The 21,772-nt window shown below is 37.3% G+C and overlaps 1 protein-coding gene across 1 annotated transcript in view; it reads right to left on the reverse strand.

The window, feature by feature from the left end:
- Nucleotides 1-21,772, reverse strand: part of LOC129118032 (dynein axonemal heavy chain 5-like) — a 148,188-nt gene that overhangs the window by 35,490 nt on the left and 90,926 nt on the right. The window contains exons 61-69 of the mRNA XM_054629186.2: nucleotides 15,725-15,943; nucleotides 13,030-13,206; nucleotides 9,487-9,681; nucleotides 8,098-8,253; nucleotides 7,644-7,826; nucleotides 4,555-4,725; nucleotides 3,746-4,124; nucleotides 2,366-2,637; nucleotides 308-472 (exon numbers count right to left, since the gene is read on the reverse strand). Of these exons, the coding sequence (XP_054485161.2) occupies nucleotides 308-472; nucleotides 2,366-2,637; nucleotides 3,746-4,124; nucleotides 4,555-4,725; nucleotides 7,644-7,826; nucleotides 8,098-8,253; nucleotides 9,487-9,681; nucleotides 13,030-13,206; nucleotides 15,725-15,943 (1,917 nt within the window). The remainder of the gene's footprint in view (nucleotides 1-307; nucleotides 473-2,365; nucleotides 2,638-3,745; nucleotides 4,125-4,554; nucleotides 4,726-7,643; nucleotides 7,827-8,097; nucleotides 8,254-9,486; nucleotides 9,682-13,029; nucleotides 13,207-15,724; nucleotides 15,944-21,772) is intronic.

A 21,772-nucleotide genomic window follows, 5' to 3' on the forward strand; every position in this document is an offset into this window, starting at 1 on the left:
TTAAACCACAAATGTTGCTTTGTTCTCATAGCTTAGTACATTTCATAAGTAGTGGGTTATCATAATCTGCTGGATAAAGACAGGGATCTCATTGGAATCAAACAACTGCAAAAAGCAGGACTGCAGCATTTTCATTTCCTAGTAAATGCATTTTGGCTACTGGTCAAAAATTAACTTCCAGAGAACACTAGCATGAATATAAATATCACTATCCAAACATCTTTAAAATGTGGAAATGCCACTTCTAGTGCAAAGAAGAGTTAAAAATGTCTTTATCAGCTCTAGTAAATTCAGTTTAGGAGGATACCTTTGATTTTGCAAGACGTTCTATATTTTCAGTGGGGTCAGACCCCACTGACAAAAGGCATGTCAAAGGTGTTCGACAGCCACTTTCTCTCCACATTTCTTCCATCTCAAGAATAAATCCTTCTGCATATTTCTCTCCAAGAGATTCTGCAATGTAGTGCCGAGCCTGGGAAAAAAGTTACCAGAAAAATATATCTATCTTTACCTTTTTAAGTTTAGCATTAATTAGTGACATGGAATTTACCAACATCTATACTGGAAGCAATGACTGTCTGAACTTTAATTTCTCAACTTTAGCCCACAGGAGGCAACCACTGAAATTCTCAGATAGCAAACTTCAAACACAGAAGAGAAAGAATTCTGCTCACGCAACAGCCATCCTGTGAACACTTTTGCTAGAAAATGCTAAATGGGTTTTTTTAAAGAACTGGAGAAAAAAATCCATGCAGAATAGATCCAGTGTCAGCTCTGAGGACACCCCAGATATTGCCCCTAAATTACTGCCAGTTAAAATTTGGTGGATAGTAAAATAAAAGAGTTCCTCTATACCAGTTCCATTTTTAGTTCCTCTAAGTATGTATTGTTGACACTGTCTCTACAGCAAAGTGGATTAGACAGATCTTTCATCTGACCCAGTTACAATCTCCCACATATTTATTGGAACTTCAAACAAATTCTCCTGTCCAGTGGTTATCCAGTTCAAGTCTCTTAGGCTGAATATCTATTTCTACAAAACATAAACTTAGCTCAGACATGATCCTTAAAGGTCAAACCTTCTTTATACCTCTATTTTTTTTCTTTTCATAGACATTTTCTAAAAGAACTTCTAAAGCTACCTTAGTGCATGAAATTCTTTTTGACTGAAGTGATTTCCTAGCTTTGTATTGACTCTCACAGATTCTGAGGCATGTATGATGAAGAGAAGCACTGAGGAACAAGGTGGACTGAGAAAGATGTCAATTGCAGAAAAAGAAACCCTCAATCACCCACTATTGAGTGTAAATTTTGTCCCAGACAGATAAAATTTCTAATACTTGGGAAAACACAGTAGGGAAAGAAGAGGTTAAAAATAGAGATCCCCTCTCTCCTCAAAAATTAAAATTGCAACCTCTTGTTGCAATCATTGTTCAGAGACATTCTTTTACAGAGATGTTTGTGCAAGACAATAAAAAATTAGTTAAATTAGATAAATTAGTTGATAGATAATTGTTGATAGATAATAAGTTGATAAATAAGCAGTAGCAGCTTTATTATTTTGCTCTGTTTAAATTATGGCAGTTGGAGCTCCCATACGTCTCTCCTGCTTACTGAGTGAAGAACAGAAAACAAAAAAGAGTGGAGGAGCCTTGTTGAAAAGAGGTCCATGGAAATATGGTGTCCCCTAAATACAACACAGATGCTATCACAGCATGTAACATGTAAAGTTGATATAGGCAGGAAAGAAAAACTATGACTTTCCAGTACAGAAAGAAGAAAAAAAAACAGTGGAAAGAGGGTACTCATAGACTCATACATCTCTTTTACACCTACATAGAGAAGAAAAATCAAAATATCACAGACTGTGGAGAAACTGCTAGTTTACTGCAGTTTCTTTTATGACATTTGCCACAAAGCAGCCTTAATTATTACTTCCTCAGTAGAGAGGGTAGGTAAACAGTTCATCTGCTGTTTTAGTGCACCTGCCATAAAAGTGAATTGCTCTTTTTCCACCACTTCTGTGAAAATGAACGGGGAGGTATCTTTTGATTCACCAGAGGAATGCAACTTCTTTACAGGTTGCATGACTTGACTGTGAAAGCACTACACCAAAGCAATGGTATTCTTGCATCTCCAACACAATTTGTTTCATGTTCTGCTTCCTAGTTCATTGCAATTAAATAAATTAGTGTTTTTACACATACTTTTTAATGAGCATTCCAATATCTGATTTTTCAAAATAGCTCACTCAAAATAGCAAGAAATATTATGGTAACAAGAAATTCAGAGAACATAAGTTTGGGACTAGCAGTTCTTCAGGAGATGTCACATGGCATAACCATTGTACAAAAATGTATCTTACTTGGGCAACGGTGTGGTCGGGGCACCAGCTACGAACAAGGAGCAGTTTATGGAATTGATCCAGTAAGCTGTCATAACCATCAGGAATAACAGATTTTTCAGGAGCTTCTTCATCAAACCAGGCTTTCCAAGACTTCTCATTCTTAACAATTTGCACCAGAAGTTGATTGAAAGGGTACAAGCTAGATAACTGCACAAGATTGAGCCATGTTGTGTCAAGGATCCACTTTTTTGGTTTTGGTTCCACAGAATTCATATCCAAGCTGGCACCTCCTGCAAAGTGAAAAGTATTACAGAGGAAAACAAACATTGTTAAACAGAAAAATGACAAGTAATAAAAAGTACTGGTTTTATATAATTCAGGGAGTAACATTTTATGCAAACCAGGATATGGAGATGTGACATTTGCATGGAGGAAACACTTAACAAAGACCTAATTGGAAAGTGGTCTCAGTTCCTCCCAAAGCTGATATCCCACTAATTTGTGTGCTGCTTCTACTCTATCTGTAGAGCTGGAATGAAATGAGACCACCTAAAAGGATACTCAAGCCTGGTTCTTCAGAGCAGACGTATAATTGTTAGTGCAGCCTCCTTTCATCTGTGCTAAAGAATAAGAAAGCACATGGTGCATTCATTTCCAGGGCTGCAACGTCAACAGCCTCTTAGCTCAACCAGCACTCAGCCTCATGCCCATTTGCACACCCAGCACAGCTGAGCCACAGCTGAGCAGTCACTCAGTGTTTGCCAAACAAACTGAGTTATTTGGATGCCAAGCACCTGACTGTACTTGTCTTTGTACCAGATTGTGTTTATCTTATCTTGGGGACCTCAGTGAGGTCAACCCCCATCAGATTTTATAAACCTTACTCAAATTTTTCTTTGTCATTGTGTCTGAGTAGTGACATACAATGGTGGCATACTGCAATGCAATATAAAATTGTTTTACAACACAGAACAGGCTTTTTTTCTGCTGATACTTAAGCCTGGTACAGCATTCACATGCCTGCTCATAAGCCATCAAGAGAGCTTTTGCTGAGTGTCTACAATCTCACAGACACAGATATGTGGCAACTTGAAAAAGAGGCAGACAATAGAGGCTAGAAGTTTTCTAACAAATAATGGACTTATTTTTTCCCATTTTTCAATGTATAACAGTTAACATAATCCTCATCTAAGCATTATTTTGATAACAAATAATCAATATTGCTCTTGTTTTGGAAAATTTGTCCTTTAATTCCTTCTTGGACTGTATATGCTTTCATTCACAAGTTAAAAACAAGTAGATCCACAGGATATAACACATTTTTAGTGCAAGCACTGCAAAATCTGAATTTGGCAATACACAGACACATGTAAACAGGAACATTTTTAGAGAAATTACCTTTGATCAGTGTTTCAAACTCAGTGTGTGAAATTTTCTTGGCCTGCAAGTCAATCTTCAGTGCCAGAAGCAATGTGAACAGGAACCTGTGATTTTCATACAGCCCTCGAACTGTGTACTTGAAGACTTCATAGGTGAGATGCTCGATTATATAAACCACCCTTTTTGCTGGAATTTGAGATTTCCGAGATCTTTCCACTGATAGGTCAAAAATGCCAAGGAACTGCCTTAAAGATGTTTGGTACATGACATTAACCAAGCTCATTTCCACAATTAGGAAATAAAGGATGCTACCACGACCTGCCACAGGCCGATACTCTTCACGTGCAGTATTGATTTTCACCTCTGTCTCCATTGCTGTGTTTAATTTTTCACTGACCTTAAAATTAATGGAAAAGATCATGAAGATTAAGTTGTATTACTTGTGATTTATGCTACATAAGCAAAAAGCAAAGGTCTTGATTAAGACCACAGTAATATTTTTAGTTGAGCTTTGCTTCCCTCTGCCAGTGTTTCAACACAGAATTGTATCTTCATGTGTTCCAACTCCTGTCAAATGGGAACTGATTCAAACTTACACCTAAAAAATAGGCCTGGAATATGAACAATATCCAGGGAGCAGTTTAATTTTGCAACTTTTTATGAATAAAAAATTAGTGTTTCTACTATTTACTTAAGAAGTCAGATGTTATATAGTGGCTCTGAATGGAAAAAAATAAAACAGAAATGAAAAAATATACATACATCTTTATATATACTATCTTTAAATTACAATTACAAAATGTATCTGCAGTGAATTCAAAATTCACCTCTTCTGCTGTTGATTTAGTGATCCTTAAGACTTCTATCAGAGACTCATCTTCAACCAAAGATCCTTCTGTACTGGTTAGACGGCAGAGCAAATTATCTTCAAGCTCCTGCATTTTCCTCTTGTTGGATGTCACTTGTTCCATCAATTTGATTCTTTCTGCTTCCAGTTCCTGTATTCAAGAAGTTTGCCATAGAATATTTAATGTCAATTAAAATTACTTATAAAGACACAGAAAATGTGATTTCCTGCATGTCAGAGTGCGGACTTTGTTGTCTTTTCCATAAAATACTGAAATATTACAAAATATTTCTGTACTAAAATAATTTATATGCATGCTGAATATATACAGTAAAGTAATTTATATGTATCCTGTATGCATTTGATTAATGAAGCATAAATGCTGGAGAGTGAAAACACACCTGAATTACCAGGAAAATCTTCCTCATAGTATGGCACACAAACCACTAAAGATAGTTTCCAATGGCAAGAGATAAAAGCCACATTACATTGAGTACTTAAAATTAAATCAGATAAAGGCCTGAAAGATGCTTTGTATGGCTGGATTTTACATTGTGAGCAAAATTGACTGGATGACCTTTTCCATTTCTAATTTCTAGCATTCTGTGACTTTGAAAGATACAATCCTCTACTGCTTATAAAACAGGAATGTTACAATTATTATCTATGTCATATGGATTTTTTTGCCCTTTCTACAAGAGAGACAGTGACAAGGGAAAAAAGGCAAACAAGTCAACACAACGCCATGTGAAATGAGGCATCTATACAGCACAGTCTGCACAGCTCAGGGATACTTTTGCTGGCTGTCTTTATTTAATCAATCCAGTCAACCTTCCTATAAGAGAAGGATTGTTAATAATCTTCTATCTACACCTATGGCTTCAGTTTATTTTCATTTTTGTCAACATGTCAAGGTAGAGAAAAAGGAGATGCACAGAGTTATACAGTATAGGAGAGGTTCTTCTGTATTTCAAAGAAGTGACAAATTTCTTTATTTTTACAAACTCCTCACTTGGAAACCTGTTTGAAATATGTTCTAGGGCTACTCTATGGAAACTACAAGTGACTGCATGCCAAAAGAGGGGAATGGCTTAAGTATCAGTAATTCAGCTTTCTACATTTACTCCTCTTTCTATACCATTAATGTAAAAAATATTAGAATTACACAAAAGGAATACTTCCAAAAAACACTCAAAAATACATTTAACTACATGCTGAAATTCCACATAAGGATGTGCTTTGTTTAAGATCAGACACTTTACCCATATTATTTATAAGTCTGTAAAATGTATCTTTCAGAAAATTATCAGCAAATATACCACGTACAAGTTTTTGTTTGCAAGAGAACTTCACAACCATACTTGTAACATAAATAATAGTTGTTCTGGACACAAATAATGGCAGCAACTCCATTATCAAAGTACAAAAATATGCTGATTTTTTTCCTATATTTACAGGATCAACCTATAAAGCTGAGAAGGATAAACACTTCTTTGATCATATTTCATTGATCACTGGAGCAATCTTTAAAAATGTCTTGGTTCCTTTAATCTCTTACTTTAGCTCAGTGATCATAAAGTTGTCTCTTTGTAATAGAAAACCTGTTCTTCAGAAGCTCTGTTCATGTTGTGTCTTTTCTTTGAACTAATTTTTTCATAATCCCATTGGCTCTGACTATCTACACCACAACATTCACCTCTTACTGAGACAGAAGAGACAACAACCATGATGTCTTCATATCTGCCAGAAGTTTAATATTTGTTGATCAGCTGCAACCATGTCCCTGTGCAGCAAGTAGTGCCAATATTAAGCAGGTTCCCTTGCAACTCTCTTCAGCTGATGTACAGCACTGGAGGAATATTTTTCAGCGACTCTCTCTTTGACCCAGTGCAGTCTAGGTGTTGATACATATACTAAATATGAATTCTCTTAACTGTTCTGTCCAAGCAAAAAAATAACACGGAGTAAGGGTATCTTGTGGGAAGAGGATTTTTATATGTAGGTCATGAGAAACCTATTTCACTTCTTTTCCTTCTATCTTGATTTAGACCTCTCTCGCCCTTCAGAGGTTAGTCAGGATACTCCCATTCACTCCTGCTGATGCTGTTTGATTTTGCTTACAGAAACCTACACCTACTGGAGTAAAGATTAAAAGTTCTGCATCTAAAGCATTTGTCTCACCCACTTTTTCTCCAGTACCTCCTGTTACAGTCTTTCTGTTTTCCATGGAAGAATTCACAGGAAGTTTGTGCATTACAATGACTTTCCAGCCCCTGTTTGTGACTTCCAGACTGAAGGAAGGGCACCTTAATTCCAGTCCTGACTTCAGTGAAGGCTCACTTTGAGCAAAGTGGAAGGGTGTTGGCTGGAGAAAATGACGGCACCACTAGAGAATGCTGGTTAGAACATGCTTTGGGGAAGTCAAAGGAAGAATTAATTCCTTTAGGTAGGCAGCTCCTCAAACATTAGCAAGCCTACCTGAGCTACTTACTGAAAGCAGCAACTCTGCTAATGCAAACCTCAATTTTTTTATCTCACCTAAGAGAGGATTTTCTTCCTTATATTAACTTCCACATAATCAATGCAAATTTTAGTAAGAATAGAGTCAAGTCAGTGTTCAGGGCTCCTTAAGAATCTTTTATCTCCTTGCACACTAGAGCCTGGCTGGCAAAAGTAGTTCAAGTTCATAAGCATTTTTTCATGTAATTCAAATTAAGTTTAAAAAGGAATTTAGAAATACAAGAGATTTCTGACTGAACAAGAAGCCCTTTCCATATATGAAGGAATAAAGTTGTTTTATGTATGTCATGTGCATGCCAGTGATGTATTTTTAATGAATAATTTTCTTTCTTCTCTTTCCAAGGCCAGATCTTAAAATAAATGTTTAGGTTCCCCTGTTCAATTAAAAAACAGCTCCATATTGCATTTCAGTGAATACACAACCTTTAAACTTTCATTCACATTTTTGTTCTTCCATTTGATTTCAACCAAGCCACTGAATATGTATGCTCTCCTGGTGCAGACACTGAACAAGCCTTCCTTCTATTCAAATACTGCAAGACTCAATACCTGCTTTTCTGTGAGGATGACACGGCCAAGGAGTTGATCTTCCAGCCCTTTCATGGTGACAGTAAAGTCAATCACAGTTGTTCTTGCACTAATTTCTGGAGTATAAACAGGATTAGCCACCTTTGTTGTCATATAGAGAGTAAACCCCTTTGTCAGATCTACCTCCTTGTCACCTACTTTCACCTGAAAATAAAAAGCATTTCTCAATTTTTGAAAGCTGAATTCAGAAAAACTGTTATCTGCTGAAAAAAATCTATGAACTCTTTTTTTTATGTTTTCATTTACATTTTTTAAACTTTCTGATTAAGGGTAAAAAAGCCCCTCAAACAACCCCATGAGTTCACTACTCATTTTCTAACTGTTTTAAAGGTACAAATCATGTCAGTGTTCAGACTACCTTATACCCAGCATCTGTCCTGTTGGGTTTTAATTTCATGTCTACAATTCATCTTACTTTGTGTGCTGAACCAAATTTTATGAAATTTTTTTCCAAGATGTTATCTAGGGCAGGATCAAGTTCCTCTCCAATGTCTTCAATTAACAGAGGTCGGCCAAGGGACAAGCAGTCTTCTATGTGACTTCTGAAGAACTTGTGGTTCATAGCTGTAACCTAGGAAGATTGAGTCACAACACATCATGCATTAGAAAGCACACAGAAAACAGCATAAAATCTATTGAAGCTTTAAAAAATTGTACTCATCCTGGGATATATATGCAAATGGCTACATTTTAGGGACCAAAACTTGCCTCTGCTGACATGAATGGGAGTTTTGCTTTAAATTTAGGAGCATAGGAGATCACATTTCTTTATTGTCACTTATTTACTTTTTTATCTGCATATCCATCTAATCATTGTAATATCTCCTAAATATAAATAGATTTATGCTTAGAACACGCATATGAAGTAGGGAAATGTTTATGGAGTTCAGAAAGGGAGCCAGTGTCATATAGGAGGCCTGACCTGACATCAGATGTTCAGTTTCCAATTCAGTTCCACCAGTCTTAAAATTGCTAGAAGTCACACAGACGCCTTTTCATTTAACCAAATTTAATATGTTTAACTTAATTCTTTAAAGTGATAATTGAATAACCTTTCCAGGCATCTTTTAAGTCATGGTTTTCGGGTGGTTTTTTTACCAGGAAAAAAAATTAGGATAGACATGTTTTTAAAATAAATCCTTGTCTTGCAGGCAAAGCTCTTTGGAAAAGGTATAATTAAAATATCCAGAGGCACAATACACAGAATTAAACCAGTATATTATTTAAAAATTAATACTCTGTTACACCACTCTGCACTTTTTGTTTGTTATCATGCAGATGTATGTGTATCCACCAAAACGGCATGTTCCCTACATTTTTATTACAAATTCAGCTGAGACATAAAGCCAGTGTCTGGGTGACCAACAGCATAACACTAACAAGACCATGGAAAATTACAATATCCCAGATGTAAGTCATAATTTAAACACTTGTGTATTTAGAATCTTGACAGAACTCCATTCCCCCTGGACTTGCTGGGGCGAACTCAGATTCAGAGCAGGAGATACAAGTCTCCAGGAAGATGGAGAATGAGATACAACTTTTTACTTCCCTCTTTGTTTCTCTTTCACTACAGCAAACAATTAAAATATTCATCATAAAAATAGATATGCCATAACATATCAGTGCAAGCTATTTTGCCCTGTTATTGATACCCTGATATAGGGTACAGGTTCTGTGTCAGTCTTGTTTTAGTTTCTGCATAGCTGTACACCAATAAACATCAGATTTAAATTACACATGGCCAAAGCATGATGACACAAATGACCCATACATTTTAAAGAATTGCAGATTAACTATTTACCTGAAGTCCATTATTATTTTCCTTATTTTTGATCCAGATCTTTCCTTGACCTTGTGGATCAATCAGCAACGGATATCTAGATGCTTTTGTGACAATAATGCCATTTTGAATTGAAAGGTCATCATTTGGAAGACCCTGGAGGTTCCATTCACCCACTGTAGCATTGTCAACAAGCATACTGGTAAGGTTCAAGTTCTAATGGAAAATATGCAATTACAAAATCAGTACCAGTAGAAAACATGCAAATACAAAATTAGTGCCAGTTAGAGGAGCTATACTAAAACATCTGTTGGATGGTTTTCTTCTTATTCTGATCAGAATGCATGATAGAGTGTATTTGATAGCTATTGCTTACTGTTTATTTTCTTTAAAGTTCAGTGGCTCAATCACTGCAGTTGAGCAGTAATGAAAGTGAATTCTGTTGAGCCTTTGATGTCCATCAGAGACTGTCAGAAAAACTCTGAAGCCAGCTCAATATCTAATAACAAACTGATTTTTTGCCATTTTTAATAGCAAACATTTTCCCTGCGAGTTCAAGTGGAATTGTCATCTTGCTCACAACACCTTCCACCTGCTGGAAAGTGCCTTCCAGGTACAGGATAGCTGTGGAGACTAAGAGAAGAATGTGGAGATGTGCTATGGATCAGTAACCATGAACTATCATGAAAGATTATTGCTGCTAAGCTAAAACCCTTAACAGTTCGCATATTCTCCTTAAGTCTGATTTGCACTTGTCAACTAACTTGCTTTATTTTATTCACTCTGAAAAGTGACTGGCCTCTCAAAAATGCATATGTGAAGAAAAAAGAGCTGAAAATAGCAAACCAAACTCTCCAATTTAGAAAAGCACCTTAGTAAGGATTGAGAATTTTAAAAATAATAAAATTGAAGGTATTTTTTAATTTGCTCCTTACATTTTTCATTCAACAATTCCTACTTGTAGGCTTTATCTAAAGAGATGTTTAAAATAAAGACATGAAAGAAGGAAAGTAAAAGCCTTTAAGTCTTGTGAAAATCACATAATTCAGCATCTGAAGCCTAAAGCAAAACTTCAAATACTGTGAGAGTTGTGATACGATCATGAGACCTAATGATAACAGTGTTTGCAAGATGCCAAAGCTTTTTTACTGGTTTGATTTTTTTTTACTTCTAAAATTATTGAAGACTCACGATGAAGCAACACAAACCATCCTCAGAAGACAGAGAAATTTTAGGAATCTAGTTTCCATTCATGCAAAGGACAGAAAATCATGTAATAGGCAATTTTTTCAGCAATTGGAACCTAAAACCATATTTAGCTCCTTAAGCAGATGAGTAGGATCTAAACAGCTTTGAACTTTTTCTTACCTACAGCAAGAAGTATCAGTCACCCTGCAACTCTGAAACTCAGCTAATTTAAGTGCCTAACTAAACAGATAAGTGGCTAATTTTAAACAGATCTTTGTAAATTGTTATGCCTAAATGACTCATACGCCCACGGTCAGTTAGTCTGTGACAAAGTAAGGCAGATGTCAAGCCTTGTGCTTGAACTGCAAATCTGCTTTCTTTCCTGCAGTGTGAAGTATCAAGAAAGGCCCATATGCTGCCTTTTGTGAGTACTTAATTCCCAGGGAAAAATCAAAACTCTCTTCAATACACAATGATGGAAATCATAATTCTGTCTTTAATGGGAACTCTAAACAGAATGGTAAATACATTTTGAAACTCATTAACTATGGAATCCATCTAACTGAGACATATTGGTGGAGGGAAGGGGGGAGCAACATAGAAACCATAAGAAAGTATTCCTCAAATTTTCAAGGATGCAACCAAATAGTAATGTGCTCAGAGTACCCTCATGAAAGCAGAATTTTAGTCCTTTATGTATTGCTTTCTAAGGACATTATATATCCAGTTTCTTATCCTTAAATGGTGAGAATCTTGCCAGATACTCCCCAAAGTAAGTAGCTTTTAAGAACATTTTATATACTGAACTTGGGAAAGAGCCTCCCTGGGTTGAGTGTATGTAGGATAACTCCCATGCCACACTGATTAAGAATCTTGCCTGAAACTGCACTGCTCCTGGTACTTTATTAATAAATCCATCTTGGCCTTACATATTTTTTATCATCAGCAGCTTTCAGAGAGCTTTACTGGATGGGTCAGAGTCATTCATCTTTTAAGTCACAGCATAAATTGGGCTGGATTGCAAGTTTCCTTCTCTCAAGTCAAGGTTAATCAGCATTACAAGAATTATGCCAACCTAACATTAAAAATAATAAAAAAGATATTCAAAAGTAACTTCTATGAAGTGAACAAACCCCTTATGGAAAAGAGGTGTCCTTAATAGAGGCTTTAAGTGCTAAATCCCAAAAACACTGAAAAGAAGATGCAGATCTGCCTTTAGCTGTTTCACAATGATACAGATGTACCAGGTTGCTCAGTAGCTCACAGCATTTTTCAGCAGCAACGGCTTTGTCAAAATCTTTGACAGCTGAGAATAGGAAATGTTTGAGCTTAATGCCTCAGCTCCTGTGCTGAGAGGAAGACTGAGTCCCTGAATTATTTCTCCAGCCTTAAATGCTGAAGAAAATGTACACAGGTACTCACAAAACCAAATGGAAGACAACATAGATTACTCAGAAAGACAGCTTTGATTACTATGGCCTAAATTCTGCCTTCAGTATGAATATGTCTTCCAGGTACAAGGAAGATTATTAGACAGACATCCTAAAAGTCATGGAATAGAAGCCAGCCTGCTGCTGGCCAGCAAACCTCTGCACCGGAACATCTGCCAGGTCTGGCACTCCTGAGGCAGGTAATGGTAAAAGCAAAGGACAAGATTCATTCATGCAAGGTATCCTGCCCTGTCTCAGTCTCAGCATGCAGGTTGCTCACCTTAATAAAGGTAGAATATGAAGTGTCAGAAAACAGAAACTGAATATGGGACTACAGCTCCAACTGCATTTTAGGCCACCTCTGCCCGCACAGACACAGGCCAGGGAAGGAGATACTGCAATGTCAGCCTCACTGGAACAGCCTCACTGGTGACAAAGGTGCATGGATTTAAAAGCTAACACTGGAGCAAGCCCTGAAAAATGCTTTCTACAGGACACTTCAAATTAAACAAAATAAAATGTTTTGGGTATACAGCAGAAGGCATGACAGGAGGGTATAAACTGATAATACACGGAAGTGCAAAGGTGATGTCTCCTCTTATGAAAAGGTAAGTGTATTCTAAGCTGACAAATTTTACTTTGTTTCCTGTATTATGCTATTTCTCCCAGGGCAACTGATCTCAGACTGCATTTCTCTCTCAGATTTGCCAGAGCAGTGTCCTACATACCAATTGTGAAATGCCTGACAGTGTAAAGAGGAATTTAAAACATATTGGTTTAGAAGCTCAGCTGTCAACTGTTCAGATTTTTTATTTATTAAAAATTTGATTGAATGTGACAGCCTGTATATAATCTTCCAATTATGTACTTTTCTGGAATGAAGTGTTCTGCATATAATTTCTCAGCAAGGCAAAGAATAAGGTCAGAACAAAACATGAACACTTACTTTACTGTATGGAATCTTGTTATTGTCCATCTCTTTCTTCCACAATTGGAGTAGCAAATTCCTGTACTCCTGATTGAAAGGTCCAGAATAAGAGAGAAATCCAGTGGCCAGAAGAACATTCCCCACCAAATTAATAATTTGATTCTGAAAGTTTTTGCTGCTTGCTGTCCAACGAAGCTGTATGGAAAATAAAGAAGTTAGTTTGAGCAGACACACAACTAACACAAACATCTAACTTAAAAACTAATCTCTTTCTGTTACATAATTTTTCTTCAAAATAGGAGTATTTTTTGCTTTAAATCATTCTTTTCAGAAGTAGAAGTTTGCTTGGAAGTGATGGCAAACCACCTGACCAAGTGGAGAAAAAGCATCTTTGCAAACAAGCTGGTCAAACTGGTAAGAAGAGCTTTAAAGGAGGAATGAAGTGTCAGGCAGAGGAGGACCAAGAGTCATGTGAGGAAGTGGAGGACGGGGCTGGCAAACAAAATGTGTGGGGTGAGATAAACTGTAGGGACCTTGTAATCAACAACACAGGGCCAATGGAGGACCATCCTGAGGATACCCACAAAAGCAAAGAAGTGTTCACCAGACAGAATGGTGGGGACAGCTTTCATACTGCTTATAGAACATTAATTATCACAGCTGGGCACCCCTCTGAAGTGTTTCTACATGAATGTGCACAGCATGGAGAACAAAAGAGGACTCTCCACGTGGTTGCAGCATCATGATATGATGGGGGTCATGGGAACATGATGGAAAGAGATCCACAACTGGAGAGCTGCATCACCTGTCTATGGGTTTGTTAGGAAGGACAGGTTGGGAAGGTGAGAAGAGGGGTTTTCTTTCAGGTGAGAGGGCAGTGGAATGCATGTGTTCAGCATGGGAGAATCGAGGATGGACAATATGCCAGTTGGGAGCTTATGGGTTAGCATCAGAGGGAAAATCAGCATGGGAGATGTGTATGTCTGTCACAGACAATGTGATTAACAAGAAGTAGATGAGGGGAAGAAACCTTGCATCCACAGGCCTTGGTCTACATGGGGAACTTCAACAACCCAATATCTGAAGGGACAACACAGAAAGACACAAGCAATCTTTGAGGTTTTAAGGAAGGCATTGATAAAAGTTCTCAACACAGTCAAGTGAGGATTTAATGAGGGAAAGGCAGTTTGCTTAACCTCAGACTTGCAGATAAAGAACTGATCAGGAATCTAAAATTTGGGGGCAGCCTTGGCTGAGATGATTTAGACTTGAGTTTAGAGTGCAGGGGGGATTTTTATACATGTACTTATGTGCACAAACACATGATGGCAAGGTGTAAAGGGGAAAATGCTAGACTCTTTTCATTAGTACTTTGTGAAATTACAAGGGGCAATGAACACAAATTGGAATATAAGATATTTAAATTCAACGCACAAAAAATCCCTTTATTTCAGTGAGAGTGGTCAAAAACAAATAGGTTGCAAAGGGAAGTGGTGGAATCCTGGAAGATATTCAAAACCCAACCAAAAAATGCCCTGAGCCTTGAGTAGGGGAGAAGGAGGGATGTGTGTTTTGTGTTAGATGGTCTCCAGAGGTCCTTTCCTATCTCAATTATTCCGTGATTCTGCAATTTTATAAGTATTATTTTTAATGTGTTAAAAAATTAAAAGTAAGTAACTCATATTTTGCTTATTAATTTCTTTCCAGATTTCTGTTCCTTACAGTCACTCTGCATCCAATCTTGGTCAGGACCTACATGTTTCAAGTTTAAAAAACATACATTTAACCCAGTGTCAGTTTTTCCTAATCCTCCAAGTGCATAGAGAGTCTTTAATTTTTTTCTTGTCTGAATTTTCAAAAGTAGAGTGGAATAACAGCTCTTACAAGACCTCATAGCACAAAGCTTCATAAAACCCACAATAAGGCACTATAATTTCCTATTTTTGCCTTACTCTAAAATTTAGAAATTCACAGAAAAAATATGACAAAGCATCTAAGATTTTTAACTGATGTAATTTGAAGGGCAGCAATGCAAAAAATATGCTGAGGTGCTGGCCTCACAGGACACAATGGCTGAAGTCAGAACTCTCATCAATTTTGACTTTGTGTGAAATCAATGAAGGAATTAACAAAGCAAATAAGAAGAGGGGGGAAAAGAGTATCCTGCTTCCTCTGAAAACCTTCAGGCTGAAGCCAGAAAGATCTGCATAGGAAAGGTAAATTTCAAGCTCAGTGCAGAGGATAGCAATTAGCCCATAATTCTGTAAAAGGCTCCAGTAGAAACCTAAGCTTCAATTATAATTCAGGAAATTAGTCAAGCTTCAAATTTGTATTCTTGTATACTTGGTGAGAAAAAGAGAGTAATCCTTCTTATAAATATTTTAGGGCAATTATTTAGGTTAAGCCCAATTCTTCTTCTTAAAAAAGCTAAAAGGAATTTGGCTCCTTGGCTTTAAATCTGAACTTTATCCTCATATGAATCATTTGTTATAACATAAATCTTCATGCAGAAGACTTAACACAAGAAATTGCTTTACTTTTTTAGGTACATTAGCGTCAAGGAAAACAAGCATACATATAACTAAAAAAAGTGTCATGTGATATCAAGAAGTCACCACGCCTTGAGTTTGCTGAGCACTGCTATGATCATTATGGAGCATTCTCAAACTGCACACCTCCTTTGTGCTGGAAACATGCACATGTGTGCTGATACCTTTTCTCCCCCTAGTCCTTCAATCAGAGCTGAGGCATTGTTCATCTTCCTTCTGCATGCCTCAGCATCATCGAGCAAGGCCTGCTTCTCTTTCACAGCAGCGTCATACATGGCTTGTACTTCATCCAGCTCGGCTTGCTTCTCGTCCAGCTGATTTTGTGCACTATTCAGCTCCATTTGGGCAGCTGCAAGTCTTCCTTCCTGCAAAGCTAAATTTGCCTACAGATATTTAAAAGTAAAGAGTAGTTAATACCTATTCTTTTGGCAGAAGCAAATGACATTCATTTAATGGCACATACTGTACTGTGTTGGGTACTTTGAAAAACAATATATGTTCTAAGATGACAGAAGTTTTTTTTCTTTTTACTTCTGGATCAGAAGCATAGCACTATAGTTATTCAAGGCAATCCTAAGATATTTTAATAATATTTTCAGAATGGTCTATTAATCATACAATGACCAATGTTTTCAAATCACAATACACTTGAAATAGCTGTATACTAGACATATGAGGCAACATATACAATGGGTTCCCTTATATACATGCCTCCTATAATATATTCTCAGTGCAAAAGAAATTTAATACTGTCTTCATTAATTATAAAATAATAAAAGTGAGAACATACACTACTCTTCTGCTCTCTTTTTCCATCAATTACCTCTACAACAAAAATATAACAAATGTATTTTTTGCTTCTCTGGAAAGTAAAACTCTAGAGACTTTTTTCACTTTTCTCTATTAATTTGCATGATGACTTACCAGTCATTTAAATGTGGCCTCTTAACTTTTATATCCCTAACAGGGTTGAAAAAATATTCTGTGAATTCAGAAAGTATTTCCATACACATTTGCAAAGGATTAGAGCCTGAAAAATTTCTTATGAAATTCACACTTACAGATAAAGGTTGCTTTCATTTACTCTGAATATTTAAAAAAGCTTGTTTAAATATCATGTATCTTATTTCTGGTTTTTTTCTTTTATAAGAGTTATGAAGATGGAAAGCAAGAATCTGTAAACCCTATTTTATTATGAATATGAAATTTGATACTTGCATTACATGACACCAGAAAAGTAGCAGTAGAAGTCATCTCTCTTAAGGGATAACTCCTAATCAACAGCATAACCATGGGATGGGGTGTGGTCTATCTCAAAAGAGTGGTTTGTGAGCAGGGAGTTAGAGAAGCATATCTGTACTAATCAATGAAGTAGGTTACCAATAGCTGTGTACATGTATGTTGCACACAAGTGTATTGGACACAGGTACATCACATGTATCTCTGCCCATCTATATTAGCAATCTAGGTGTATGCAGACAGTATATGCTAGAGAATAGCGCTGTCACTAAAATTTCATCTACTGCAGCCACCCGCTATGTTGACAGATCCCAGAGATAAAAACATATTTTGGAATCCAGAGGAACCAGTAAAATGGCTGCTCATAAAATTTCTATCATGCAAGAGTGCCAAAATATTTTTACCTCACTGTTTATCAAAAAACACATTAAAGAACATTGCCTAGAAATAAGCACTGCGCAATCAGTGAGTCTTGATTAAACCCAGATAAGCAGATTTCAGATCAACTGCTGGTATATTTTAGTGAATCTTGGACCATTGGGCAAAGTTCCAATAGCAAAGGAGCTTTTAGGAGGTGACATGGTGTTACTGTCCCCCCTGCACCAGGGGAAAGGGTGAGGTAGAGAGAAAGAGAGTGCAGGACTCTGTCTGCATCTGAATAATAAAGGCCTGACAACTGGCTTAATAAGGCATCTGCCTATAAAAAGGTCATAAGAAGAAAACAAACAGTGAGTAAACTTTACATCCTCTCAAATGCTGGACACCCCACATTCATGCAGCACAAGAAAGCCAGGATAGTTTTGCCCATGGTATCCTGTGCAGAGCAGATCTTGTCCATGAAGAGAAAACTTTCTCTTTTGGCCATTCAAACTATTTTAAACTCCTCTTATTATTCTGTCTTACTAAAGCAGATGCCTCATTCAGCCATCTGTTATCAGGCCTTTCTTACTGAGATCCAAAAGGAGCCCTGCACCAGCCCTTCTACCTCTTCCCACCACCTTCCCTACTGCAGAGAATCCTTGTATCCTTAAATTCTCTGAGGGCTAAAAATGGGAGTTGAACAATATTATGACATATTGTTTCAGTCCCAGCTGACAAATACTGAGGTTACACAGGAAACAAGATCCTTGGAGGGCTGTGAATAACAGCCTTGGCAGAACAGCTGGAACAACAGAGAGCTTACACCTGGCTGTGTGGATTCATATAACACCCTGACATTTACCACAGCAGGATGTGAACCTCAATGGAAAAGGATGGGCATGTGAATTCCCAATACATATGAGCAATGATGCCTTGCAAATATGAAAAGCAGGCTCCTGTGCAGCAATAAACTAACTACCCAGAAAAGTGCAAAAGATGGATGAAACAAACTTCCCCATTCTTAAAAACTCTGAAAAGGCTATCGGCTTTGAAGATGTAGGGACAGCAAAAAAATATTCAGATGACTGCAAAAAAAGTATATTGTATTCTAACATGAAAAGAATCCCTAAACTTATTTACACAAGACTTTACAGATTTTCTGGAAGATGACCTATAATAAGAAACTATTTTACAGACAATTTAACCAGAGTTCTCAGCCACTTTCAGGGTAATCGTAACAAAGTATAAGAAATTATAATATTAGTTTGATTTATAGGCTACTTGATCATATGTGATGAACAATGGTTGGTTGCATGAGACTGACAGCTAACATATCAGGATGACCAGCTTATGTGATTCTCAAAGGCAGAAAGACTAATTGGTTCAGATGACCCTTTGGAATCATCACTATTTGCTTTCTCCCTGTTTGGTTTTTTTTCCCCCCAAACTCAAGTTTTCAAAATTTCATGGGTACAAACACAGCTTTTATATTGACATCAGTATCAGGTTGGCTGGAAGCCTCATGTATAGAGCTCTGCCATGAGAGCAGGAGGCAAATTCTGCTGCCAAAGAGAATCTTCTGCACAAGAAGACTATTACAGCTGCAATCAGCTCCATACAAACATTTCCATCCAGTATTAGGCAGGAAGGAAACATGTTTCCCAACCACTAAGAACTGCTGTAGCCTTTCTAATTTTAGTGGCATTGCCCTGTGAACAAGCTTCACACCCTTCATTTCATCCCTCTGCATCACGCAGCAGAGCAAGGATACACAATTTGTTCCAGCTGGATGCAGTGTGAAAGCCTGAATAAATGGATTTTTTTGCAGATGAATCATGAGGATTTAAGACAAGAGGTCCACACTCTGATCTGTGCTCCTGGAGAAGTGGTGCTACCCTGGAACATGCCTGGGCTCATGTGAGAACAGCAGGTTCAGCGTTTCCTTGCCTTTGGCATTGGGGAACCAGACAGACAATCCTCCCAGCACCTGCTCCAGCCAGTGCTGCTACTGCCCTCTGCATCTGCCTGCGTGGGGCAGGTACACACAGCACCTGTGCCAACAAGGGCCTCATCCCTATGAGTTTAGCAGCTGTTTCGCCTTCTTCCAAGCTGCCCTCAGAGAGGACTTCATAGCAGGTAGTGAGATGATCCTGCCCCTCTTAACGTTTTTGCATTCCACACAAAACCAGAGCAAATAAAGATAATTACAGTCACAGCTATGCTGTTAAATGAAACATGCCCAGGAACTTTCTCTGGCACTGAGGTTGACCAGCATGAAAAACCCACATTAAGCTCTCTCACCCTCTAAAACACTATGACTACATGTTGTCATCCTTGTGGGAATGGCTCTTGGACCAGGCTAGAACCTGAAAGGTGCCCAGAGACTACTGAAAAATGCTGTTTAGCAAAGACCAAATCACACTAGGGATCATTCTAAAAATTTACCAGTGTAAATGATCACTTTCCAATGCCTAGAAAAATTCTCTAATACTGTTTAATTTATTAGTATTGACATAGACACTAAGTTTCTTGCTCATCCATTGCAAACTCAGATTTGCAAAGTACCAAGTATATCTGACCCTGATCCAAGGAAGCAGTTCAATAAAAATGACTTCTCCAACAGAAAGAAGCCTCACTCCATTTAATGCTATTCCTGATATTGGATGGAATGCCCAGATCAACCCCAAATCACTCTGAAGAGCAACTGCTGTTCAATAAATTGAGGAAATGTTACTAGGAAAAAAAAAAAGCATCCAAAACTACAGACTTCTCTACAGGTAATGATGATTTGGAGCTTTCCTTGCACTTCTCTTGTAAAGGAATCTCATCTTTCAAAGTCCACTGTTTTTACAGTCCATTGAGCACTTACTGCTGCTGGACTAGGCCAGAAGGCTTCTTGGACTCTGTCACTCTGCTCCTGACCTTCTGGGGATGTGCTAAGTGCTCATCTTTGCCTTTTGCTTCAGTCCTGTTGTGGGCATATGGCATCTGACTGAACTCTTCATGGACATGCTGTCTCAAAACTACTCCTGTCCCAGATTACTGCAGATTTTTCCTATAGACACTTCATTGGTTTTGGGTCAACATTCTCAGAGACTCAGCATCATGATTCACTTGTACCCACCATTACTTAGGGAAAGATTGTAAAAAAGGCAAAGACATACACAAGTTTTGCAGACATTCCAAAAACAATGTTTTTACCTCAACAATACAAATTTTAAAAAATAGATATACACCTGCACATACATATGTGCACATGCAAACAAATCCAGGCAAGAGTGACATTAATAAAATCTTGGGCTCAATTTCTTTGCTATTAGTGACCATTCTTTGGGATTAAAATAACCTTTTAAAGGTACAGAAATCATATCTCTTATATGCTTTTCACTGTCTGTATTAGCTAGTGAAAGACTTTCCATATTTTCTGTTCGATTACACGTCCTGACCTCACTGTTTTGTTAGGTGACCTAATCCTTCCCTTCATCCCCCCCACCAAAGTATATTCTTTCCTTCTACAGTTATTGTGGGCCTTGGATTCAGACTTGCATGCTTGCTTTCCTGGCCAGTGGGCATCACCTTGTCAAGGACATGCTTATTTAAATGGACAACTATCAAATTTCAACACTCCTTGACTATTACCTCTTCTTCAGGTGCAAGATTTCCTTTCATTGCTTGCTGTGGTTTTTAGTTCAGCATGGAGACAAATGAAAGTAGAAAAGGAAATAAAGTCTCATATTTAAAACTGAGTTAGACAGGGAGAATCCTCAATATCAAACAGAATTTATAAACTGTAAACAGACTTCCCTTGATCACTATAACAGCCTAAGGAGAACTTAATTAAAGTCACTGCAGACATCCCTATGGGAAATTATACTCCTATACACATTATTTTAATTGGAGGCTAACAGTATCACAGCAAAAGTCAGGGCTTCTCCATTCTGCTCTTATGTTCTTCAAATAACTGATAAGGAGCAGATGGTGTTTCAAAATTCTCAGGTTAATTCAGCAGGCTGGTTTACTAGGTATCTGTCTGGGGAGGAACAGCTCATCCTCCTGCTGAAGGTTTACAGGAAAGTCCAACTAATGACCCTTGGGCTGCAGGTCACTGACCTAAAGAATGCCAGTATCCATTGCTAGGAATTAGGTAATTTTTGCACACTAAGTATATAAGTTATAAAATATAAGTTTTTGCACACTAAAATATATATCATATATCATATATCATATATCTATATATTTTTGTGCAGTAAATATAAGTTAATAATACATAATTTTTTGAACACTAAAATTTATATTTCTATTTATAAATAATTTTGCACACTAAACTATAAGCCACTCTTAATTAGTTATCACAGGTTGTCATAGTTAAGATAATTGAGGCAATGAGTCTCACTTAAGATGTAATTTAAAAATATATTGAATCTATTTTGCAGGTGTTGAAAGGGATTTATATCCTAAAACAGCAGTTAGGATAACGCAGCTTGATTAATTCATTCAGAAAACCTGCTTTTAGCACTGGATGGATTAGCCTCAGCTAGTACTTTATGCAGTTTAATTGTACATTTATTTTCAATTATTTTGTTAGCATCACTACACTGCTTCCTGCAATATCT

Source organism: Agelaius phoeniceus, chromosome 1 (assembly GCF_051311805.1).
Source record: "Agelaius phoeniceus isolate bAgePho1 chromosome 1, bAgePho1.hap1, whole genome shotgun sequence".
Classification (NCBI taxonomy): domain Eukaryota; kingdom Metazoa; phylum Chordata; class Aves; order Passeriformes; family Icteridae; genus Agelaius; species Agelaius phoeniceus.